The 27,270-nt window shown below is 45.1% G+C and overlaps 1 protein-coding gene across 5 annotated transcripts in view; it reads right to left on the bottom strand.

The window, feature by feature from the left end:
* Positions 1 to 27,270, bottom strand: part of LOC124594810 (protein ECT2) — a 217,346-nt gene that overhangs the window by 169,446 nt on the left and 20,630 nt on the right. For all 5 annotated transcript variants that reach the window (XM_047133249.1, XM_047133247.1, XM_047133248.1 and 2 more), the window contains exon 3: positions 11,984 to 12,114. In XM_047133249.1, coding sequence (XP_046989205.1) covers positions 11,984 to 12,114 — 131 coding nt within the window. The remainder of the gene's footprint in view (positions 1 to 11,983; positions 12,115 to 27,270) is intronic.

Here is a 27,270-nt window from a genome sequence, read left to right as displayed (position 1 = left end):
TAGGGAAGGCACCGGTGGCTAAACGGATACCACGATGGTGGACTGGATCCAGCATGTGCAGTGTGGAAGGAGCAGCTGAACCATAAACTTGACAACCATAGTCCAAGCGAGACAGAACTAGAGCACGATAAAGACGGAGGTGGAGGGAACGGTCCGCACCTCAAGAGGAGTGGGCAAGGAAGCGAAGGACATTGAGTTTACGGAAACATCCTACCTTCAGGAGTCTGATATGGGGCAGCCAAGTGAGCTTGTTGTCGAAAAGAAGACCCAGGAAATGAAACTGTGTGGCCACAGGCAATCGTTGTGCAGCGAGATAGAGCTCTGGATCAGGGTGGATCGTAGTACGGCGACAGAAGTGGACCACTCGCAATTTTAAAGGAGAGAACTGAAACTCGTGTGAGAGGGTCCATGCAGAGGCACGCCGTATAGCTACCTGGAGCTGCCGCTCTGCAGATGCCATCGAGGAGGAACTAACCCAAATGCAGAAATCATCCACATACAGGACAGGGGCGACCAAGGGACCGACAAAGGCTACAAGTCCATCGATAGCAATGAGGAAAAGAAGGACACTCAAGACAGAAACCTGTGGGATGCCCGTCTCCTGGGTCCGTGGAGAACTAAAAGCAGTACCAACTCGAACTCTGAATGACCGATGGATCAGGAACTGGCAGATAAAAATCGGGAGTGGGGCCCGAAGACCCCACTGATGAAGGGTAAGTAAGATGTGATGGCGCCAGGCCGTGTCATAGTCCTTGCGAAGGTCAAAAAACACTGCAACCAAATGGCGGCGCTGGGAAAAAGCCTGCCGAACTGCGGATTCCAAGCGAAGTAAATGATCGATTGAAGACCGTCCCTCTCGAAAGCCACACTGGTAAGGCGACAATAGATCCTGAGATTCGAGGACCCAATTGAGCCGACGGGCTACCATCCGTTCAAGTAACTTACAAACAACATTGGTCAAACTAATTGGCCGATAGCTGTCAACAGATAGGGGGTTCTTACCAGGCTTAAGGACAGGAATCACAATGCTATCCCTCCACTGAGAAGGGAAGTCACCCTGGAGCCAGATACGGTTACACACCTGAAGAAGATGTTGCCGTTGTGGAGCACTGAGATGTTGAAGCAGTTGGTTATGAATGGAATCTGGGCCAGGGGCCGTATCATGAGAAGAAGATAGAGCAGAAAGAAATTCCCATTCAGTAAAAGGTTCGTTGTAAGATTCTGACTCACAAGGGGTGAAACATAAGGTGGAAGCTTCAGCCAGCTGTTTTTGATGAAGGAAAGCAGCTGGATAGGAGGCTGACACTGACGCCATTGCAAAATGAGTCGCAAGATGTTCTGCAAGAACTAATGGGTCCGTACAAATGCCATCTGGGAGGTGAAGGCCTGGGAGGGTGGACTGCCGATGGCAACCTTGGAGAGAACGAAGTGTAGCCCATACCCGTGACAGAGGGACAGTAGAACCAAGGGAAGAAACAAATCGTTCCCAACATATCCGCTTACCCTGTTTGATTAAATAACGGGCTTTAGCACGGAGGCGTTTAAAGGTAGTAAGGCTGCCTACGGATGGGTGCCTCTTAAAGTGTTGCAAAGCTCGACGGCGATCACGGATGGCAATGGCAATGGCTGTACTCCACCACGGGACTTGCCGGCGACGAAATGGTCCAGATGAGCGCGGGGCAGCAAGGCTAGCAGCGTGAACAATCGCATCAGACACGTCACGTAGGACGTCATCAATACAACCTGACAAAGAGGGAGAAAACTCGACCTGTGCAGTGTATAGAGGCCAATCGGCGCGGTGGAAAGAGCAATGAGGTAACCTGTCCATCGGGGAGTGGGAAGGGAGCGTGATAATCAACGGGAAATGGTCACTATCACAAAGGTCGGCGTGTGGCGACCAGTGTAATGAAGGGAGGAGAGAGGGAGAAGAAAGAGAAAGATCAATGGCAGAAAAGGTACCATGACCGGCACTGAAATGAGTAGGGGAGCCATCATTAAGAAGGCACAGGTCGTGGTCTGCAATAAATTGGTCTATAAGAAGACCTCGTCTAGATGGAAAGACACTGCCCCACAAAGGATGATGAGCATTAAAATCCCAAAGGAGGAGGAAGGGAGGAGGAAGTTGCTGAAGAAGGGTGGTTAAGGCAGCAGGTGTAAGAGTCCTGTCAGGAGGGAGATAAAGATTGCAAACTGTGACTGCAGAGTCTAAGTGGACCCTAACAGCAACCGCTTCCAATGTAGTTTGGAGAGGAATCCACGTGCTAGCAATGTCTGTACGGACCAACGTACAAACGCCACCAGAAGCCCGCAAGGGTCCGACCCAATTTCGACAGAAAACACTGAACCCACGGAGGGTCGGTGAGTGAGCATCAATAAAATGAGATTCCTGGAGAACCACACAAGCTGCAGAGTAGGACGAAAGAAGGGATTTCAATTCCGGAAGGTGACGATACTATCCATTACAATTCCATTGGAGAACCACAGAACGATGGTTTAAATGAGGGCTGAACACAGTAAATCCAGTCATACCGCTGGGTCCCCACCCGTCACCGACAAGGAGGGGGCGACATCCATGAACGACAGGTCAGAATCCGGTTGTGAAGTCGGGGAAGGGACCTCCGGTGACACCAGAGGCTCTTTGTCCCGGGACTTATGTTTCTTCTTCTTTTCAGGCTGAGATCGAGGAGGGCTGTGTGGCATAAAGGAGCCAGCTGCAGCAAGATCAGGAACAGAAAGAGACCGGGCGACCTGGGGGCCGACAGACCGCAGCTCTCGCGGTCGTCGCGCGGCAGCAGACCTTTGACCTGGAAGGTGCCGGGAAGGGGCATCCCGGGAGAGGCGCCCTTGACCGGCAGACGCCGAAGGAGTGGGACACTTCTCCGGCTGGGGAGGGGGAGCAGCGCCCATAGGAGAAGGTGTGGGAGCCGCAGGGGAGGGGGGGGGAGGAGAGGAGTCCGGGATGGGGGTAAGGAAGGGGTGAAGATGTAACCAAGGCGTAACTAGATGTCATGGACACAGGGTGCAGTCGTGCATATTTCTTACGGACCTCTGTGTAGGTTAAACGATCGAGGGACTTATACTCCTGTATCTTTTTTTCTTTCTTATATACTGGGCAATCTGGTGAACGTGGAGAATGACTACCATGACAATTTACACATACAGGAGGGGGAACACAGGGACTCCCCTCATGGAGTGGACGTCCACAGTCACCACAGAGAGGGGCCTGGGAACAGCGAGAAGACGTGTGGCCAAAATGCAAGCACTTAAAACACCTCATAGGAGGTGGGATGTACAGGCTTCACATCACAGCGATAGACCATAATCTTAACTTTCTCAGGGAGGGTATCCCCTTCAAAGGCCAGGATAAAGGCACCAGTATCAATACGACTGTCTTTAGGACCCTTCTGAACACGCCGAACAAAGTGAACACCCCGCCGTCCGAGATTGTCCCGAAGTTCCTCATCAGTTTTAAGGATGAGGTCCCTGTGAAAAATCACACCTTGTACCATATTTAGAGACTGGTGAGGGGTAATGGACACAGGAATTGTGCTAAGATGGGTACAGGCACGAAGGGCAGCAGATTGGGCAGCTGAAGCAGTTTTTATCAGCAACGAACCCGACCGCATCTTGCTCAGGGAGTCCACTTCGGCAAACTTGCCTTCAATGTGTTCCACAAAGAATAAAGGTTTGAAACTGGTGAAAGTATCTCCATTAGTCCTGGTGCAAACTAGGTAACGGGGGAAAGGTTTTGCCCCTAGACGACGGGCCTGACCCTCTTCCCAGGGGGTAGCCATGGAAGGGAAGGCCGAAGGGGCAAGAGAAGCAGCACTTGAGGAATCAGTTCCACGCAGAGAGACGGCCGGAGAAGAACGGCCAGAGTTTTGGACCCATATGCATTTCATCTGCATAGCGTCCGCCCTGATACCACCCACTCCGATCAGGGGTTCTCCTCACGGGCGCCACCCAGCCACAGCAAGGGCCGTCTGGCACGGCGGCCATTGCCGGGAGTTCCGATGCTCCAGGATGACGAGCAACCACTCCAAGGCATGCATGAGGAGGTCACAGCTCAGGTATCAGAAGTGTGATCCCTGTGTGTGTTCAGGGGGCTCAACCAAAAGGGTACATAGCGACCCCACCACACGGGCTGGCTACCATGCTGACTATGCACCCTAGCATCAGACAACGACATGAAAGAAAAGGTGGAATGTACTAGGAGGGCGCACGTTGGAGACACTAGGTAAGGTGCTCCTCCCCAAATGGCTCACACTACGGAGGAGAAATTTTGTAATGGAGGTCAAACCCCAGGGGGGGGACCAAGGAATGCCAAAAGGAGGAGATGATTACGCAACAAAGCCGGAGTGTAAAACCAACAGAACCAGGAGGATAGCGGGGGCCAACATAAGCAAGGACACCAATAGAGGGAGAGGAGAGGGCGAGGGGAAAGGAGCATGGAAGGGAAAGGAGGGGAAGGGAAAGGAAATGCAGCCCAGGAGAGAAAGAAGGCTGCAATGACTCGGGGCCCCGTGCTCGCCACGCACGTATCCACAAAAGAGTTGTGGACCCCCTGGGGGGGGGGGGGGGACAGGACACAGTGGCAAGAAGTGCATTGCTAATCTACAAAATAGCAACAAACAACAAAATGGGATGGAAGAAGTTCGTATGTCAGCTGGTGAATGAACTCAAGGTAACGGAAGAGCAACACGAAGAACAGACAAAAAAAGAGGACACAGGACCAAAATCATCCTGACAGCAGAAGTAGTATCAAATCAGTCTCCGAAAAGGCAACAAGACCTGTGACAACTGCGTTAAGGTCCACAAAGCAATATATGAAAAAAAATGTGTGCATTTAACTGAAATCACCTGTGTTTAATACATCTAGTGGGTTCTTATGACTTGAATGAAAAGTACAACAAAGCCACGTGTAGAACACATGCAAGTATAATAGGGATTCCTAATGCTGTGTAATCCTGCTCTATGTCACTTTTCCACTGTGTGCGAGGTCGGCTCAATTGTCTTGTTGCTCGGAAGGTGCCTTCAATTGCCTTCTTAAGAAAATTCTGTTGGTTTCCATTCCAGCCACATGCCCAGCCCATTGCTGTCTCCTACTTTTTAATTTCTGGATGACAGTGGGTTGCTTTATGAAGTTCATCAGTTTAATTATCTTCAGAAGTATAAATATAAAAAACATAAACAATGGATACAATGAGAGAATAGCCTCAGGATCAAGATGTCTGCATGCTCTAAGCAGCCCACTCAAAAGTTAAGCACAAAGATGAAAATATATAACACCATCGCATGCCCAGTAGTACTGTATGGTTCAGAAAGCTGGATGCTTACCAAGAAGGAAAGAGAAAAACTGAATGTTTTCAAAAGAAAGTGATGAGAAAAATCTGGTGACCTGTGTTGGAGAATGACACCTGGAGGAGTTCAAAAGAACACTGAAATTTACCTACAAACAGTTAATATACGAAAATCTATAGTCTAGGAAATGTGTTAGCAAGAGCAATGATAATTAGGTATGATATCTTTTTGTTGGGATAAGTTACATAAGTACAATGTACTATCAATTATAGACTGTAATTCAGGACTTGAAAACTGCAGATAATCTAATTCCATGGATAGCACACAAAGTACACAGTAATGTATTAGAGTTGTTCAAAAACAAAAATTAATTACAATGCTATAATTAAAATCACTTAACTTTATTCTATTTTATTCATAGTATTGTTTGTGAGATACAGTACTCACAAAGAACAGTGCAAGCCAATTTCACATTACACTACACTAATTTCAAACAAAATAGTCTTGAGTTTATTTCTGTCTTTTATACATCTCACTACATATTTTACTCAACACCAACTTGCCAGAAAGGTGAGTGCCTTCTTGCTGTTCCAGGTAGTCCTGTAATCCTTCGGCACATTTGAAGTGCTGATGCATGACTGATTAATGTTTCTGGAATTAGGGGAATGTAGTCATCTTCATCACTGTCATTCACCACCTCAGATTTTCTTCATACTCACTGAGCAATAGCACTGTCACTCAACATCGCATCACCTGGCTCAGTGCAGTTCACATCAAACCATTCAGAAATAGTTTCTTTTCAACAGTTTGACAACCTCTGGAGGTCTTTTCAAAACTGCAGCTAACGCTGCTAATGAGTAGACTTCTTCATCATCAGAACCACTGATTTCATCAAGTTTAGGATTAATGTTTTTACATGACTTTGCCTTGGCTGATTGTTTTACTTTGCACCACAACTTCGACACATTAAATTGCATCTAGCACAATCAATTGTTTCCAAAACATTTGAAGATTGTTTGTTGCCCAATCAATAAGTCTTTATAGCAGATTACCTCTATAAATTTTCTTCATTGTAGCAATGATACCCTGATCCATTGGCTGAATTAAGGCCATCACATTGGGGTGTAAATGTTTTACAAATATCATCCCATCATTCAATTTAAGAAAAAGTGCATTCAGGTGTGATGGTGCATTGTCCAGTAATAATACAGCCCTTGCAAGTAGACCCTTCAACATTCTTGCACCTGTGGTACAAAGCAATTATGGAACCATGTTTGAAATATTGTGTGGTCCATCCAGGCCCCTTTCTGGTGAAAACAGTGGACAGGTAAATTGCGAATTTCTTTTCCATTGAAACGGCTCATTTTTAGCTTTACCTATTATAAAAACTTTCACTTTATGTAATCCTGTACCATTAACACTACACAATTACCGTTTCCTTACTGATTTATGACAAGCCACGCTATGATCTGCCTCAAAAGCTGAAGTCTCTGTTGGCAGACACTTCCAGAACAGTCCAGTTTCGTCCGCATTATATATTTACTCCAGTTCTATATTTTCTTGTGCAATAAACTCCTGGAAACCATTACAAAATTCTGAAGCAGCCTTATAATTTACAAGTAACTTTCCTCCTTGGATGGGAATCTCCTGAACCACAATACCGTTTAAATCTTGATAGCCAAACCAGAAGATACATTAAAATCTGCTTCAATCCTCAAAGATTTGAAGAAATGCTGGGCCTGTTTGGTGTATATTGGGTCGCAAACTTGTGTGCCCTCCACCCTTTTCTGGTGACACCATTTCAATATGGCTTTATCCAGTTGTTCATATGTAGGCATTTTCATAGCCTTCCACTTTGACATACTTTTAGAGGAGTCATTCTGCTAGCAAATTGAATTAGTTTGTTTTTGTTTTTTTCTGAATATCATGGAGTGTAGTTTCACCTACACTGTAACTCAGAGCGAGAGTCAGCGTATCAATATTGCCTTCAAGTTTGCATATTATTTCCAGTTTCTGCTGTATCAGCACAACAACACGTTTTTGCTTTACAGAAACTGTTGGGTACTAACAGAAAACCAAATTACTACAGTATCCACCGCAACAATACACTCCAGTGCTTACGGTGTTTGTGCAGCACATTGTTTACTTCACTTGTGTTGTAACTTGACATCATTGATCGGTAACCAGTCCTGGGTAAACAAAGAATTTCAGCAAAAAGCTTAAGCAGCCTTTCTTTTTTTTAAATAGAAGGGGAAGGGGGGACGGCAAATGGGCATGTGGATAACCCACTCATATAAATCGAGAATTTACTGTAACATACTAATTATCATGTTAAATAATTGTCATAATAACTTCCAAAACTTATGAGTCAAATATGAGAATGTTTTATGACACCTTTCCATTGTTTTCAGACTGTCAGAAACTCAGCCTTTCTCGTGTTACAGGAGGTAAGCAGTGTACGTGGTAATAATGTTAAGGAGAAAGTAAACTTGCAGACAAAAGTATAGAGGACAAGTAAACTGAAACAACATTTAGTGTAAAAACTCGAACTGGTATGATTTCGTGTTTCCCTTAAGGAAAAATGAATTGTGGCATTTGTATTACTCTCAACTGATCTAGATAATAATAATAATAATAATAATAATAATAATAATACTATTACCAGGTATTACAAGGATATTAGATCTGTCTGATTACAAGAAAGCAAAATCTTATCATCCATTCTTAACTATTATGGTGCTTATTGTAACTGAGCAGCACAATGTGTCATTTGTTGCCCAAAGAACAACTTCACAAGCCACAGTGAGGCACTAGGGATATAAAAGCCAACAGTCCTGCTCTTGCGTCCCATGGGGAATTATTAACAATACACCAATCTGTCTACTGCAGGCACCTCTGTAGTGCAGGTACTATATTAGTAAGTTGCATTAAATACACCCCCCCCCCCCCATGAACCATAGACCTTGCCTTGCCGTTGGTGGGGAGGCTTGCGTACCTCAATGATACAGATAGCCATACCGTAGGTGCAACCACAACGGAGGAGTATCTGTTGAGAGGCCAGACAAACGTGTGGTTCCTGAAGAGGGGCAGCAGCCTTTTCAGTAGTTGCAGGGGCAACAGTCTGGATGATTGACTGATCTGGCCTTGTAACACTAACCAAAATGGCCTTGCTGTTCTGGTACTGCGAACAGCTGAACAAGGGGAAACTACAGCCATAATTTTTCCCAAGGACATGCAACTTTACTGTATGATTAAATGATGATGGCGTCCTCTTGGGTAAAATATCCCGGAGGTAAAATAGTCCCCCATTCGGATCTCCGGGCGGGTACTATTCAGGAGCACGTTGTTATCAGTTGAAAGAAAACTGGCGTTCTACTGGTCGGAGCATGGAATGTCAGATCCCTTAATGGTGCAGATAGGTTAAAGTTAGATATAGTGGAAATTAGTGAAGTTCGGTGGCAGGAGGAACAAGACTTTTGGTCAGGTGAATACAGGATTATAAATACAAAATCAAATAGGGGTAATGAAGGAGTAGGTTTAATAATGAATAAAACAATAGCAGTGCGGGTAAGCTACTTCAAACAGCATAGTGAACGCATTATTGTGGTCAAGATAGATACGAAGCCCACGCCTACCACAGTAGTACAAGTTTATATGCCAACTAGCTCCGCAGATGACGAAAAGATTAATGAAATGTATGATGAGATGAAAGAAATTATTCAGATAGTGAAGGGGGACGAAAATTTAATGGCCATGGGTGAATGAAACTCGATAGTAGGAAAAGGAAGAGAAGGAAACGTAGTAGGTGAATATGGAATGGGAGTAAGGAATGAAAGAGGAAGCCGCCTGGTAGAATTTTGCGCAGAGCATAACTTAATCATAGCTAACACTTGGTTTAAGAATCATGAAAGAAGGTTGTATACATGGAAGTTGCCTGGAGACACTGGAAGATTTCAGGTACATTATATAATAGCAAGACAGAGTTTTAGGAACCAGGTTTTAAATTGTAAGACATTTCCAGGGGTTATGAACTGTAGATTAAAACTGAAGAACTGCAAAAAGGTGGGAATTTAAGGAGATGGACCTGGATACACTGAAAGAACCAGAGGTTGTAGAGAGTTTCAGGGAGAGCATAAGGGAACAATTGACAGGAATGGGGGAAAGAAATACAGTAGAAGAAGAAGAATGGGTAGCTTTGAGGGATGAAATTGTGAAGCAGCAGAGGATCAAGTAGGTAAAAAGACGAGGGCTAGTAGAAACCTTTGGGTAACAGAAGAAATATTGAATTTAATTGATGAAAGGAGAAAATATAAAAATGCAGTAAATGAAGCAGGCAAAAAGGAATACAAACGTCTCAAAAATGAGATCGACAGGAAGTGCAAAATGGCTAAGCAGGGATGTCTAGAGGACAAATGTAAGGATGTAGAAGCTTATCTCACTAGGGGTAAGATAGAGACTGCCTACAAGAAAATTGAAGAGACCTTTGGAGAAAGGAGAACCACTTGCATGAATATCAAGAGCTCAGATGGAAATCCAGTTCTAAGCAAAGAAGGGAAAGCAGAAAGGTGGAAGGAATATATAGAGGGTCTATACAAGGGCGATGTACTTGCGGACAATATGATGGAAATGGAAGAGGATGTGGATGAAGATGAAACGGGAGATATGATATTGCGTGAAGAGTTTGACAGAGCACTGAAAGACCTGAGTCGAAATAAGGCCCCGAGAATAGACAACATTCCATTAGAACTACTGACAGCCTTGGGAGAGCCAGTCCTGACAAAACTCTACCATCTGGTGAGCAAGATGTACGAAACAGGCGAAATACCCTCAGACTTCAAGAAGAATATAATAATCCCAATCCCAAAGAAATCAGGTGTTGACAGATGTGAAAATTACTGAACTATCAGTTTAATAAGTCACAGCTGAAAATACTAACGTGAATTCTTTACAGACAAATGGAAAAACTGATAGAAGCCAACCCCGGGGAAGATCAGTATGGATTCCGTAGTAATGTTGGAACACGCGAGGCAATACTGACCCCACGACTTATCTTAGAAGATAGATTAAGGAAAGGCAAACCTACGTTTCTAGCATTTGTAGACTTAGAGAAAGCTTTTGACAATGTTGACTGGAATATTCTCTTTCAAATTCTGAAGGTGGCAGGGGTAAAATACAGGGAGCGAAAGGCTATTTACAATTTGTACAAAAAGCAGATGGCAGTTATAAGAGTTGAGGGGTATGAAAGGGAAGCAATGGTTGGGAAGGAAGTGAGGCAGGGTTGTAGCCTCTCCCCATTGTTATTCAATCTGTATATTGAGCAAGCAATAAAGGAAACAAAAGAAAAGTTCGGAGTAGATATTAAAATCCATGGAGAAGAAATAAAAACTTTGAGGTTCGCCGATGACATTGTGATTCTGTCAGAGACAGCAAATGACTTGGAAGAGCAGCTGAACGGAATGGACAGTGTCTTGAAAGGAGGGTATAAGATGAGCATCAACAAAAGCAAAACGAGGATAATGGAATGTAGTCGAATTAAGTTGGGTGATGCTGAGGGAATTAGATTAGGAAATGAGTCACTTAAAGTAGTAAAGGAGTTTTGCTATTTGGGGAGCAAAATAACTGATGATGGTTGAAGTAGAGAGGATGTAAAATGTTGCCTGGCAATGGCAAGGAAAGCGTTTCTGAAGAAGAGAAATTTGTTAACATCCAGTATAGATTTAAATGTCAGGAAGTCGTTTCTGAAAGTATTTGTATGGAGTGTAGCCATGTATGGAAGTGAAACGTGGACGATAAATAGTTTAGACAAGAAGAGAATAGAAGCTTTCAAAATGTGGTGCTGAAGATTAGATGGGTAGATCACATAACTAATGAGGAGGTACTGAATAGAATTGGGGAGAAGAGGAGCTTGTGGTACAACTTGACTAGAAGAAGGGATCAGTTGGTAGGACATGTTCCGAGACATCGAGGAATCACCAATTAAGTATTGGAGGGCAACGTGGAGGGTAAAAATCATAGAGGGAGACCAAGAGATGAATACACTAAACAGATTCAGAAGGATGTAGGCTGCAGTAGGTACTGGGAGATGATGAGGCTTGCACAGGATAGAGTAGCATGGAGAGCTGCATCAAACCAGTCTAAGGACTGAAGAAAACAACAACAACAACAACAACAACAACATTTAATACAGTTTGTCAGTTGCATCAGATGACGCTACAGTTTTGTTGGTTACATTCATGACATTCCTAGCTGACAAGTGCACTGTGCATGGGGACTGACATTTATTTTAGTCCCATTATCAACATAGAGTACCATTATCCAAGTACAGGTCTTCCAATTAAACCATTGTCAGTCACGCTTACTCAAGGCATTTATTCGGTATCTTTGCTGGTCATTACTGGTTAATTGTCTTCTAGCTGGCTTTAATCAAAAACACAGGTCTACTTTACAAAACTTCGTAGTGAAGTTCACACAGAAGGGCTTGAAATTAACTACAAATTGCTGCTGCTAGTGCAAGCCTACTAACTACATCTCTAAATAGAGAGTAATTTTTTTGTCTGATTTATATTTACTCATAAAAATAGTCATTAAACGTATGTTAACAATTTAAGGTTGAGGACGACGAGAGGGAGTTAGTACAGAAAACAGGAAACACAAATCAGGAATCAAATACAAGTTTACAAACCTCTGTTCGGATCGATGAATAGCTTCAAACGCAGACCCAGAGAAATCATTTGTAATGAAAACTGTGTCACACGTTCCATCATTTAGGAACTCACTACCACTATCTGATTCCACAACAGGGATGCCAAATTTCTGGAAAAAAAAATTTTGAAGATTATTACAACAAAATCTATTTAGCTAGTGATAGGCAAATAACATACAATGGGTTTCTAAAAACTATGTAATTATTTATTACACAAATGTTGCTAATTGCTTCTTTTAATGCAGTATGAATTCTCAATTACTGCTAAATACTATCACCACTGCTCTAGCAAGATCCTTTTTAAAAGATTGACAACTATAACTTGACTGAAATCAATGCTTTTCATTTACATGTATACTATTAAAGTAGTGATATGGCAAGCACATGTTCACATTTGCTCATCATTTCATAAATGAGCAACAAGGATGTGATACAGAACTACAGAGGGGCGGAGGGTGTGGTGTGTGGGGGGGGAGAGGGGCGGAGGGTGTGGTATGCGTGGGGGGGGGGGGGCAGAGGGTGTGGTGCGTGTGGGGGGGAGAGGGGCAGAGGGTGTGGTGCGTGTGGGGGGGAGAGGGGCAGAGGGTGTGGTGCGTGTGGGGGGGAGAGGGGCAGAGGGTGTGGTGCGTGTGGGGGGGAGAGGGGCAGAGGGTGTGGTGCGTGTGGGGGGGAGAGGGGCAGAGGGTGTGGTGCGTGTGGGGGGGAGAGGGGCAGAGGGTGTGGTGCGTGTGGGGGGGAGAGGGGCAGAGGGTGTGGTGCGTGTGGGGGGGAGAGGGGCAGAGGGTGTGGTGCGTGTGGGGGGGAGAGGGGCAGAGGGTGTGGTGCGTGTGGGGGGGAGAGGGGCAGAGGGTGTGGTGCGTGTGGGGGGGAGAGGGGCAGAGGGTGTGGTGCGTGTGGGGGGGAGAGGGGCAGAGGGTGTGGTGCGTGTGGGGGGGAGAGGGGCAGAGGGTGTGGTGCGTGTGGGGGGGAGAGGGGCAGAGGGTGTGGTGCGTGTGGGGGGGAGAGGGGCAGAGGGTGTGGTGCGTGTGGGGGGGAGAGGGGCAGAGGGTGTGGTGCGTGTGGGGGGGAGAGGGGCAGAGGGTGTGGTGCGTGTGGGGGGGAGAGGGGCAGAGGGGGTGTGTGGGGGGGAGAGCGACGGAGGGTGTGTGGGGGGGAGAGCGACAGAGGGTGTGTGGGGGGGAGAGCGACGGAGGGTGTGTGGGGGGGAGAGCGACGGAGGGTGTGTGGGGGGGAGAGCGACGGAGGGTGTGTGGGGGGGGAGAGCGACGGAGGGTGTGTGGGGGTGAGAGTGACGGAGGGTGTGTGGGGGGGGAGAGCGACGGAGGGTGTCGCCAAGTCGAGTCATATGCTTTACGTGAGTCACAAAGACGGCATTCATGTGTTGCCGTCTTGAAAAGACTGTTCGGATGGCAGACACTGTGGACAAAAGATTATCAGTGGTAGAGCGCGCCTGGCAGAAGCCACCCTGACATGGAGCCAGCAAGCCATGTGGCTCCAGGACCCAACCCAACCACCGACACACCGTATGTTCCAGCAGCTTACAAAGAGTGTTGGTGAAGCTGATGGGCTGATAGCTATCCACATCAAATGGGTTTTTACCGGGTTTGAGCACCGGAATAATGGTGCTCTCCCGCCATTGTGATGGGAAGACGCCATCGCACTAGATCCGGTTGAAGATGACGAGAAGATGTCACTTGTAGTCAGATGAGAGATGTTTAATCATCTGGCTGTGAATGCGATCAGGCCCAGGAGCTGTATCAGGGCGATGTATAAGGGCACTGAAGAGCTCCCGCTCTGTTAATGTGGCATTATGGGATTCACTGCAGTGTGTAGTGAATGAGAGGACATTCCCTTCCAGCCGCAGTTTGAGTGTACGAAAGGCTGGGGGTAATTCTATAACACAGAGGATAGAGCAAAGTGCTCTGCAATCGTGTTTGAGTCAATACATAACTCGCCATTTATAGTAACACCGGGGACAGCTGTTGGGGCCTGGTACCCGAAAAAACGTTTGATTTTTGCTCAGACTTGGTAAGGTGACGTGTGGCACCCAATGGTGGAGAAGTCTCTCTCCCCAACACTCCTTCCGTTGTTTGATAAGGTAGCGAACACAGGAACAGAGCTGCTTAAAGGCTACGATGTGCTCCAGGGAAGGGTACCGCTTATGCCACTGTAGAGCTCGCCGACACTCCTTAATTGCTTCAGCAACTTACGGTGACCACCAAGGGACTGCCTTACACCTCGGGCACCCTAAAGAGCAAGGGATTGTGTTTTCTGCCGCAGAAACTATTGTGCTAGTCACCTGCTCAACCGTCACATCGATGTTACCGTGTGGGGAAGATTCAGCCCATATGCACAGGCATCCTTGTGCCCGACGCTGGGGCAGTGACAGGAAGATGGGGAAATGGTCACTACCACACAGGTCATCATGTGCTCTCCAGTGGATAGATGGGAGAAGTCCTGGACTGCAAATTGATAAATCAATGGCCGAGTAACTACTATGAGCCAGACTGAAATGTGTGGCGGCCCCAGTTTTTAGGAGACTGAGGTCGAACTGCGACAGTAAAGTTTTGATCTCTGCCTCGGCCAGTAAGCATGTGTAGTGTCGCGGAATAGTAAAGAGTTGGAAACGTGGAATATTGTCAGAGATTCGTTGCCTATGCCGAGAGCCAGAGGCAGTAGGTTAATCAAGAGGTAGGAGGATTTCACATATATTGGAATGTGTCGTCACACAGGGGCAACGGCCTGGTTACACACAACAGGCGAGAGAGAATTGCTTAGCACGCGGGTTTGTGTGAGACGGACACTTTCGTAGAGTGCAATACAGAGGTATAGCGTCAGCTGTACTGCATTTCACAACTTCGCGTAAGTCTGCTGCAACAAAACGTAACTCTGTCGCAAGAACACCTAAGGGGCGAGTACGACAGATGAATCAGCAGTATAAGTGGAACGAATGCGGTCATTACAAACGAGCATGACGTCAGGACGCCGCTTGTGCTTCCTTTAAATACACCAACTTGGATAGCAAGAAGGCACTCTCAGTTAGACTTGCAGTTAGATGTATACTGGGTCACTGCGTAGAGCTTAGCTCGGTGATCAACATCTTAATCTTTATTAAGGAGATGATGTAGTAAGAGCGGCCCATCCAGCAGCAGAGGCGAGGGGACAGTACCAGCTCTGGTCCTCTCTGCTGCCACTGTCAATCATCAACCCAGGATTAGCAGACATCGCGGCAGGCTCGCTCACCGCCAATGCTGACCACATCAGTGAGCCATCGTCAAGATCCTGTGCATCCGCCGTCACAACCGGGTGAGCCGACGACGCTGGGGGACTGCAGCCCGTTCCGCCCGTCCACCGCGGACGAGCCACCAGGAGGAGCAGGGAAGAAGACGGGGTGGGATGGAGTACATTCCGTACTACGAGAATGCTTCTGGTGTCGACAGCGCCGGGGACTCCAACCCAGAGCCTCTAAGCGCAGCAGTCCGCTGTCCGCCGCGAGCCGGGCACCGACATCCACGGGTGGCCGAAGTAAGGGCTACGAGTCAGCGAGGACTTGGGGAAGGTCGTTGATATCACCAAGCCACATTGTACTCGGCAGGAATAAATGTGTTATGAATTAATTATATTTCTTTGGCGTTTCTGACGCTTCTACAGCTACTTCCTAGCATCCTGACAACTGGAGAGGTCACCGCTCGGCCATCCAGTCCACCGTAGGCGACCGGGACCACCGGGGCGCCTACACATGGTACCACCCCACAAGGTGTTATGGGCATTAAAATCTCCCAGAAGTAGGAACGGTTAAGGGAGTTGAGCAATCAGTGCAGCTAATACATTCAAGGGTACAGCACCATCTGGAGGAAGATATACATTGCAGACAGTTACTCCCTGTGTCGTCCTTATTCTGACAGGCACAGCCTCAAGAGGGGTTTGAAGGGGCACATGTTCACTACAGACCGAGTTTAGGACACGAACACAAACTCCACCTGACACTCGATTATAGTCGCTATGATTCCTGTAACATCCCTTATAGCTGCGGAGGGCAGAGGTCTGCATTGCTGGGAACCATTTTTCCTGGGGGGCAAAGCAGATAGCAGGTATGAAGCTTAACAGTTGCCATAGCTCAGCCAGGTGGTGGAAAAAACCGCCACAATTCCACTGGAGGATGACATTGTGAGACTGGGAAGGCATGGAACATTCAGTGAGGCAGTTTGCACCTCAGAGTCACCTGCTGCCACCGATTTATTGTCTGAGCAGTCTATATCCGTTGTGTCTGAAGGTCTGGCAAGATCTAGGTCCTCAGTGGACGCCACGCAGAGCTTGTAGGTAGTGGGGTGTGGGTGCCACCGCAATTTCCTTGGTCTTAAGGGTTTTCTTTTTGGATTTCTCTCACTGCCCCTTGGGTTTCCCTGTCTGGGAGGACTTCACTGGGTCAGTCTCCGGGACTGAGGATGAGCGTGAAGCCCTACGACCAGCTGCTTTTGGGCTCTTCAGCCACTGGCAGGTGTCGTCTTTCCCACTAGAAGAAACATGGGAAGGGAGTGACCCAGGGGACCCCTTCCTAGTGAGAGAAGTGGAAGAAGACTTATGCTTCTCTGGCTTAGAAGTTGGGGGTGGGGGTGTTGCTCCCGAAGTAAGTGGTGCAGGAGCAACAGGGAGGGAAATGCCCCCCCACCATAAAGGGGGCAGGTGTAGTCTTCCGGCTCTGAGAGCTGACGGTGCCAGAAATGTTGTAGCGGCGGCATAAGACGATGTCATAAGCACAGGATTCAGGCGTTCAAATTTTCTCTTCACCTCAGTGTAGGTCAGTCTGTCCAGGGTCTTTTACACCATGATTTTCCTTTCTTTCTGGAGAATCCCGCAGTCAGGTGAACAAGGTGAATAGTGCTCTCCGCAGGTGGAACAGATAGGAGCGGGGCACATGGAGTATTGGGATGTGATGGGCGTCCGCAATCTAGGCATGTGACGCTGGAAGTACAGTGGGAAGACATATGGTCGAACTTCCAGCACTCAAAGCACCTCATCAAGGGCTTTACATCACATCGGTAGACCATTACTTTGACCTTCTCGAGCAATGTATCACCCTCAAAGGCCAAGATGAAGACACCGCTGGCAACCTGATTATCCTTCGGACCCAGGTGGACAAGTCGGACGAAATGTACACTTTGCCGCTCTAAATTGGTGTGCAGCTCATTGTCGGACTGCAAAAGAAGGTCTCTGTGATATATGATACCCTGGACCATATTTAAGCTCTTATGGGGTGTGATGGTTAGAGAAACATCCCCCAGCTTGTCACAATGAGTAACTCCCGTAACTGGGCAGAGGATGCTGTTTTGATCAAGACTGACCCAGATCTCATTTTAGACAAGCCCTCCACCTCCCCGAACTTGTCCTCTAAATGCTCAACAAAACAACTGAGGCTTCATCGTCATGAAAGATTAAGCATCAGCTCTCGAACGTACAAGGTACCGGGGCGAATAAGATCCTCTGCCATCCTTAGCCTGACGTTCCTCCTATGGTGTGGCCAGGGAGGGAAACAATTTGGGGTCTTACTTCTGTGCATTGAATTGAGTTCGTGATCGCTTAGAGACTGCTGATGTTTCACCACCAGCAAAAGATGATGGACTATGCTTCATCGCGTGTCATCCGCCCTGATGCCACCCACTCCAACCAGGGGCCCTCCCCACGGCCACCACTCAGCTGCAGCAAAAGCCACCTGGCAGGGGGATGGGCAACTACCCCTTGGCATACGTGGAGAATTAAAGGTGCAGGCATCGGAAGAGCGAACCCTGTGTGGTCAGTGGGCTACAACCAACAGAGTACATGGCGGCCCCGCCACAGCAGACTGGCTACCATGCTGGATGTCAGATACAACCAACTAACAAGTCCATTATCATTGTCAGCACAGAAAACGATACTGCACAGTTGATGGAAAAATGCACATCCAGGAGTGTGACCTCACCCAACAGCTGGAGCATGAGCTGAAATGCAGATCCACGTCAACGAAGGCTGCGATAGGTCTCAGCACATGATGGACACGACGCACCATGTAAGGCGCCCTTCCTCAATTCACTCTCTCTTTGGAAAAATTTTGAAGAATGGAAGTCAAACCCTACAGAGGGCCATAACAAAGGCTGAAACGTGAGAGACTGCTTACAGTATCCATTCCTTCCAGCATAAAAACTCTCCCAACCTTCTTCATAGATTGTTAACTTTAGCAACCATCATCACTATGATGACTCACCATTAATCCCTGTCTCTATACTTTACAATGTATGACAGAGGTTCACCATGTACAACTGCCATTTCGCCCGTGTCCTCTTGTAGTTCCAGAAAGTGTGCAGGATGAAACTACAGAATCCATCACACGAGCTCAAATGTCTCAATAATCATCATGACTAGGAAGTAACGTGTTGTTTGATGCTTTTTTGTATGTAAATGCAGGTGCTCAGAATTTTGATAGTAGACCACACTGCAATGCACAATTGCCCTTCTGTAGTATCCGCCACTGAAGTTGGTTAATCATATCCATGACATTCTCTTATTTGTCATATTAACTCATCATAAAACATCCTGCTCTTCTTTTTTTATTTGCTCTGCTTTCCCTACTAATCCTACCTGCAAAGTTCCCACATTGACAAGCAGTCTCAAGAGTCTGTAAAACAAGGGCTTCATAAACTGCCTGCTTTGTGGACGAATTAAATTTCCTTGTGATTTTTCCAATGACTGTCTGGCATCTGAATTTTGTATTACAACTAGGGTTATGTGGTCCTTCTACTTTAGATTGGTCCAAATGCAAATTTCGTGATAATTAAAACTGATCTATGTTTCTAGTGACATGTTTCTAGTGATTACTTGGCAATCACGTAATCAAATAACACTGACTTTCAGGATATTTCTACCTAACGGGTTTCGTTTGTTTATGCTGAGGAATAAGTGCCAGTACCTGCATCAACTATTTGCAGGTTTTTGAGCACTTCACTACAAATCTTTTGTGTCACAACTTCCCAATAGACAACAGCACCACTCTTTAACAATCTGAAAGATGTTTCTGCTGTTACCCGCAATAGAATTTCAGGTAACAGGAGAAACAGCCCTATAAAACTCATTTGGCATACATCTGAAGCTACTTTCACACATGTTGATTTCTTTCCATTAAGTATGGTGGAGTTAGGAATTCTTCCATCCAATTACAATCCTCGTCCAATATTCCATAATCTCTTACTTTGTTCATTAGGTGACACTATGGAACAATTACAAATAACTTCCCGAAATTATGAAATACTGACTACATTCACTTGGATGCCATCATCTGCTGTCTTCTGAATCTCGCTGAGAAAGAGGGAAAAAGCTGAGGCAACATCACTATTTGCAACCTCGTGTTTATTTCTATGGAGGAGATTTTTAGACTTATATACTACTATAACAGTAGAGCACAGAAGGTAGATTGCGTGCGATATTATATGGACCCAAGCTGCACAAATGCCACAGTAAGGGAGGAGACAACAGTAGTGGCGGGGGCACCATTGTGGATGAGACAGTGCATTAGAGGAGGTGTAGTTCTACAGCTTAAGCTTTCATACAAATACCTATTTCACACAACTTGATGATGATGATACGATGATTTTAGATGAGAGGTGCCAACATCTTGGTCATCAGCACCCTGACAAAGTCAGCATACCAACCTCATGGGTGGGAACGAAGGCTGCCCCACACGCAGAGCAGGTTGTAATGCATTGAAGCCTGCCTCCCCCTCCCCCCCACTACCACCATCAATTTAGGTATGATGCCTGACTGTTCACAAAATGTCACCATTCTTGTATCACTGGAATCAGTATTGGTGAGGATGGTGTGCATATACCTCCATCGAGATTGAGGGCTGCCCTGGTATCGGTATATAATGCACATGTTGCCAAAGTATGATAAACTGAAAGTGGCACACCACAAACCTCAGAGTGGTGGATCCTCCCAGAGGAGAAAGCCATATGTTAAAGGGCTATCTCTGATGCACAGCATGGTAAACAGAACCTCCTTCCCATGGTGAGGCTGCCATGAAGTCTGCCATGCCTGTGTGATCAATTTGAGCAACCTCAGTTTGTTTTCTGTCACTTTCAACCATTCTGTCCCCCACCAACACATGACGCACCTGTCAGAAAACAAGATGATAGCATGCAATGGGATGGGACATTGATGGACAACACCATCCCGACAAGCTTTCTTGGCTGCTTTGTCAGCCATGTTGTTTCCCTGTATCCTGATGTGGCCAGGTACCCAGCAAAAGTTCATCTCCTTGCCATGGTGTTGGAGCCACTGTAAGGCGTCATGGATGAGCTGAATCAACTGGTCTACTGACTACATTTGGTGAAGTGCTTGTATGCCACTAAGAGAGTTGGAATATACAAGAAATATTCTATGAGGGAGTCTGTAAGTCCTCACCAGTGCTGTCATAATGCCAAATGACTCCACATCATATTCTGTAGATTGTTCCGGAAGATGCACCTTTGAAAGCCTCCGATGGAAAACAGCAGAACAAGCGAGGGCATTTTCTTGCTGGGATCCATCTGTATAAACAACGATGAAACTGGTACATACTTATAATGAAAGAAAACGAAGTCATAAAAACGTAATCTGGAGTACAAGTTTTGTTGTACAGCGTCAAGCTTAAAATCAATTTGGGCCTCTAAAGACACCCAGCCTGCAATGCATTCCATCCCTGGCTGTGTATTCAGAGGTCTGATACATCCAGATCCTTAACACAGTCAGCAGTATGTATCCTGAATGACTTGGCCACGTGGGGCCGATTCCTGAACAGCCATTCAAAGTTGGGTTGGACCACTGCACTAAATGCCAATGCCTGAGGTGATGTTGCGATTTTCAGTGCCTGCCAAGACAAAAGCATACGTCGCTGAATCCAGAGTGGTGGTTCACCAGCCTCTGCACAGACTCTGAACTGGGCCGGTCCGAAAGGCTCCAAACAATATCCAATGGCAGTCATGTTTGACAGTGTCTAACATCTTTAATTACGGGCCGATTCACAGATCACATTGCCTTAATCTAAACGTAATTGAACAAACACCCTATAAAGCTCCAGGTAACGGGACCTGCCAGCTCCCAATGATTTTCTACCGAACCATTTCAAAATATTCAAAGACTGGAAGCCATTTGTTCATAGGTCTTTCAGGCGCGGGAGTCTAACTAATTTTGAATGAAATAATAAACCCACGAAGAGCACAGTTTCCTGTATATTGTCCTCATTGTAAGCACTGGTTGGTTAAAACATTGACGAGCAAGGTTAAAACTGTCACATGTAGTCTTCTCTGTTGAGAACCGAAAAAAAGTTGTCTTGGCCCAGGTTTACAGCCTCCTGTTGGTCAGCTGTAGCTGTCTCGTCATCATTGTAAGATTGGAGGAAGAGTACAAGATTGTGAAGTCATCCAAAAAAAAAAAAAAAAAGAAAGCATTTGACAAGGTTCCTGGCTGGAGAGGAAATGTCATTGATAGTAATGACTAACAATGTGATACTGAGTACACTGCCTTGGGGGACCTCGTTCTCTCGAATGTAACAGTCAGACAAGGCATCACCAGTGTGACATCGAAAGCACCAGTCCTGAAGAAGCGGCTGACGCCCACTTAGTTCCCATTTATGAAGTTGGTAAAGGATGTTGTACCACCAAACAGTGTCATGCTTTTTTGAGGTAAAAAACCACACAAACCAAATGGTTTCATGGCAAGGACGACTCCTGTATAGCTGTCTTAAGTATAATTAATTTGTCAAGGGTGGAGTGCTAGAACCTGAAAGTGCACTGGGAGCGGCTCAGGTGACTTTGGAATTCCAGTAGCCAAACAAGATGGCAGTTGAGTATTCGTTCAAGAGTCTTACCCATATAGCTGGAAGGGCTACACTCTGGTAACTGTTAAGGGTGCTATGGTTAGAGGTATGCGCGGATGCAAATATCCGCGGTATTTGTTGCTTGGCGGATAAAATCGCGACCGGCGCGGATATCCGCGGGTCATTTGCAGATAATGAGCAAGGGATCTGCCCAGTACGTATGTTGCAATGTTAGTTGAAAACTTCAAGTCTGTTGACATTCTTGGAATGTTGCTGGGCCCGGGTAGAGCGGATGTCTGTTGTCTTCAGCCCCTGGCTATGACCGACGTAGCTGTACCCAAGAGACCTGCGCCTAATCCATTTCCGCGACCGTGTCCTTTGTGTGGCCTGTGAAGTGCTCTCTGGGTGACAAACCTGCCCACTGTCTACCAGACAGGTGCCCGTTGCAATTTTCTGCTGCCTTCAGTTAGCGCTTTGTAGTGACCGAGAGACAACGTGCATCGTAGCAAATATCAGTGAGAGTTCTTTCTTAAAATGAACACCATATTGATGGATACAATTTAATACATTAGTGAAGGAAAACAAATTGAAATCACCAATTTGGAAAAAATTCGGATACGTATTTGAGGGCAAAGAAAAGATAAAAGATATAGTGGCTTGTTTTGCATGTAAAAAAGTATATTCCTACACTGGACACAAAAGTGGAACTTCAAATTTGCTAAAACATTCGTGTGAGGCTGGACAAAGTAGCATAATTACTTATTTACGGTAAATAACAAGAGAGACGTGAAAGTTCCTGAAGTTCCGCCAAATTTGAAGACAGCTGCAACAGAAAAACTTATCAATCTTGTCAGCAAAGACATTTTACCATTCGAAGTTGCGTGTGTATCTGGGTTTCTCGAGACAGCACAGTTTCTTATTGATGTGGGAGCAAAGCACGGTGCAGTGAGTGCTAAGGAACTGCTACCTCATCCAACCACCATATCCAGAAATTTGAAGGAAACGGCCGATCGTCTGCTTGAAACTGTCTCCGCAGAAGTGAAGAATATATATTCAGAGATATAGGTGGAGCACTAACTGTCGATTTATGGACTGATTTGTACCGTAAAATAAACTATATGGGAGTGACTGCAAATTATGTTAATTATGAAGAAATGAAACTTGAGGGTCGAGTGTTGTGCACCAGAAATTTTGAGAGTGAGATAAAAAAAACACACCAGGAGAAAACATTAAATTTGAATTAATTAAGATACTACGGTCGTTCGATTTATTCAATGCTGTGAATAACATCGTGTTCATTACGGATAGAGGTCCAAATATTGTGGCAGCACTTCGCCAATACAAGAGGATCTCGTGCTCAGCACACATTCTTAATACTGTGCTGGAGCGCACGACTCGAGGAGATGCGAATGATGAGAAGAGTGACGTGCAGCGACTAATAAATTCCTGTCAAGCTATCACAACTTTCTTTAAAAGATCTGGTCTTCAGAATCACCTTCAGAAGTCACTGAAAGGAGATATAAACACACGATGGAACAGTAAATTGGATATGTTTGAGTCTATTAATTCACAATGGTTTGAAGTTCTGTCAATTTTGTCAGAGAAAAATCAAGATAATTTGACTGATTCTATAGACAAGAGGATGTTGGAAGATATAATAACCTTTCTGACACCATTTAAAATAGCTTCTTGTGCTCTCGAAGCCTCCAAAACCCCTACGCTTTATTTGTGTGTGCTGTGGAAGTTAAAATTTCTCTCTTTCCTTGGAAAAAAAAAAAGATGGGGACAGCCCATTTCTGATAGATTTAAAGAGTACAGCCAAATCTATTTTAATCAGCAAATAGGACATAACAGTAACCCATAAACTTGCAACGTTTTTGAATCCAAAATATAAAAACCTAAAATTTCTTAGCAGTGCCGAAAAAGATGAAGTTGTAAAGGAAGCGAAAAATTATGTTGCGAGAAATTGTCCACAGTTAAAAGATAAGGAGGAAACAACATCTGGAATTCCTGCAAAAACACAGAAGTCTGACGTACTTTTTAATGAATTTGAAGATTCCTCAGAAGATGAATCGACGAGAGATCTTGACTTTGCGTCAGATGAAATTCTCAGATATACAAATGATAAAGTCCAATTTTCAGAAGGCATCGACCTGACAGCTTGGTGGCATGGACGTGAAAACGTCCATCCGCGTCTTTCCAAACTCGCATACTTCGTGCACTGCATTCCAGCGACCAGCGTGTCATCTGAGAGAAGCTTCTCTACTGCAGGACAAATAACGCAGGACCGACAGATGTCTTTGAAGCCACAGACGATTGATGACATAATGTTCCTGCATAGTAATCTTCCAAAGTAAAAAGCTACTTGTACAGCTTCTCTTACTTCACTGTATTTTTTGGGCTTATCTGAATTAGTTACCATTTTTTTTCCATCAAATTCTTTCTTTTACAGTATTTGAATCAGAAGCAAGCAGAAGATGAAAATATTGAATCTGAAGCCTGTGACTTTTTATTGTAATTATTATAGTAAAGAATTTCCTCGACATATTGTTAGTATTTTTACTCTTCGCAACAAGAACATTCAACAGCTAACACGTCAATATTATTAAACTAGGTAATGATGATCTCATAAGTGCCTACCTAAATTTTAGCGTGCACTACAGTAACATTTGCAGCAGCCGACAATTGTCGCACTTTGTGAACAGTGAAACAGCCCGGCCGGAGCGGTGGCACGGCGGACCTTGTAATTAATTACAAGTGGGACTTCAAATTACGGCTCACAACTGCTAACAAGCTGTGACTGCGATAGCACATGAAAGATTATTCTGATCACATTGAAAACTTACAAAATACTCATCCAAAACAATAATGTGTCTTTTAATTTACCAGCCAATTAGTAAAGATAAGGGCTGAAATTCGTGACAAAATTGAACATTTTAACTGTAACTCGGTATTGCTTAACAGGGAACAGTGCCTAACATTTGAAGTTATGGGACAGTGGTTTTTATATAGACATCTTGAAATCGTTTGCAGTTGCATTAAACTAAAAAAAAAAAAAAAAAAAAAAAAAAAAAAAAAAAAAAAAAAAAAAAAAAAAAAAATTTAACATTGAAAGTATTAACTGCGATATCTACTGCAAATTTTGTCTTAGTAATTTAGACCAATGTCGAGGATGTTTTAAAGTGTCAAAAACTTTGTTTAGTTGAGAATGAAACAGACATTTCATTTATCGCTAGGTCTTAATTCGATAAATCAGCCAAAAGGTAAGGTTCGAGATTTCAATCGTATTTTTAGCTAAAGCTAAATGGACTCCTAATTTCTATAACCACTGATTTTGCTGTCACTCTTCGGAAGATGAGTTATTTCTTCCAGACAATGTCAATTATTGCTGGCAGTTTAACTTTTTCACAGGTGCGCCAGCGTTTTGCAGTGTAGGCCTAATACTGTAAATATTTTCACCTGGAAATGACGAGGACTGAACGCGTAATCTATAATATAATCATAAGCTCACATGAATGGCTTCAAAATTTGACACATCCAAGCAGTGAGTACAAAAAAACTGTCAGTAAATGATGCAATGTGCTAGTAACAGTTTAAAAATATCGTCATTTTCAGCTGCCTTGGCACAAGAGCAGCGAAATATAATTGTTTCTATACACGTATTTTCATCATTTAATACTATTACATTTAATTTTATTTTTTTAAATAGCGTTTCCAATCTCACGAGATCCGAGCCGCTACTGTGTGTGCTCCGAAGCGCCAATGGAGCATTTCCTGTGATTTAAAGTCAAAAGTAGATAAGTTGTCGCAGAAATGGCACCCTAACAATAACTATGTCATAACATTCCATAATTCTAAGTACTACTGTCTATTACTATTAATTACTCATTCAAAAAAATATATGCGGATGCGGATTAGGACCTTGCGGACGCGGATTAGGACCTTGCGGATGCGGTGCGGATTGCACTTTTCTTATCCGCGCAGACCTCTAGCTATGGTCCTTGCCTGGTTTCCACAATGGAATTAATACTGCTTCCTTCCAAGTTGTGGGGTACTGCCCACCACACAAGATCTGATTGAAACAAGAGAGAAGCTGTCCTTTCAGTTCAGGGCATTAATGATGAAGCATGGCATAAAGAATCCCATCAGGTCCTGGAGGAGTGTCTCTGGCCATAGACAGAGCTGATTCCAGTTCCCAAGTTGAGAATGGAAGGTCGTAAACTTCCTCATCACGTGAGAAGAAATGGAACTTCCTCATCTATGCAGTCCCTCAGAACATCTGAAACGCAGCAACTTGTTTGGATGATGCAGTGACTGTAAAAAGAGTATTCAGCTGAAACCTGAGGCATTTCTTTAGGCACATCCACAAAGACCACATTTCTTGATGAGTCCGTAAGGGGATGTGTACTACCCTTGCCTGAAATCTGCCTTATTGAGTCCCAAACTTGTGCAATGGAAGTGGACTGATTAATGGAAGTTGTGAATTCCTTCCAGGAATCCCTCTTCCATTCTTTTTATCACTCGCCTCACTGTTCGCCTGGTTCTTGCCCATCGACAGTAGTCATTCCACCAAGGTCTGAGGTGGTTTCTTGACTCGGGTGATGGGCTCTACAGCAGCCCATTAGATCTCGCAAGTGATGTGGGCCACAATCTACTGGGCACAGTCCTTTTGTTCAATATTAGCCTGTTGACTGTACAGCAATCAATTTGCCCTTTGAATCATCCATCTTCATCGCCTCCTGTCGATCACTGTCCAAGTGGGCAGAGGAATCCGTACTGGGAAGTCGTCACTCGAATGTAAATCTATAGCCACTTCCTACTGAACTGAGTCTGCAACAGCTGGGGTGCAAAAACAAAGGTCAATGACTGAAAAGACCCTGTAGCTGTGAACAGTGGTCATCTGACCCGAGTTTAAAAAGCAGATGTTCTCAGAATGGACAAGTTGCTCGATAAATCAACCCTTGCAGCAAGTGACAGCTGAACCCCACAGCACACTGCGTGCATTAAAGTCACCATCAAGCAGGATGGGTGTGGGAGTGCCCAGCAGAGTTCTGTCAGTGCATCTGCATCCAAAGGCTCATGAGGTGGAAGATATAAGAACACACTGCCATGATAAATGGTGCTATGACTTACATGGCAACTGCTTGTACAGCCATCTTAAAAGGGACATGGAGGGGTGGCACCTCTCATCAATGAGAACAGCCACCCCACCTTTAGCCACGTCTCCAGTAATGTTGTCCTTCCTGTAGAGGTGACGACACCTTAATGCAGGTTAATCAGTGACTAAAACGAGTTTCTTGCAAACTGAAGCAGAATAGTTTCTCTTGGACCAGGAGCTGTAATTCTGCCAAATGTGACTGACATCCATTTAAATTCATAGAAGTCCCTGTGGAAGTCATTGATTACTGATGGTTACTCTTCTTTCTCCCTCAGACAGCGATTT

The sequence above is a fragment of the Schistocerca americana genome, chromosome 2, assembly GCF_021461395.2.
Source record: "Schistocerca americana isolate TAMUIC-IGC-003095 chromosome 2, iqSchAmer2.1, whole genome shotgun sequence".
Classification (NCBI taxonomy): Eukaryota; Metazoa; Arthropoda; class Insecta; order Orthoptera; family Acrididae; genus Schistocerca; species Schistocerca americana.
Note: the sequence above shows the minus strand (reverse complement) of the source record. Positions and strands in the feature narration are given on the sequence as shown.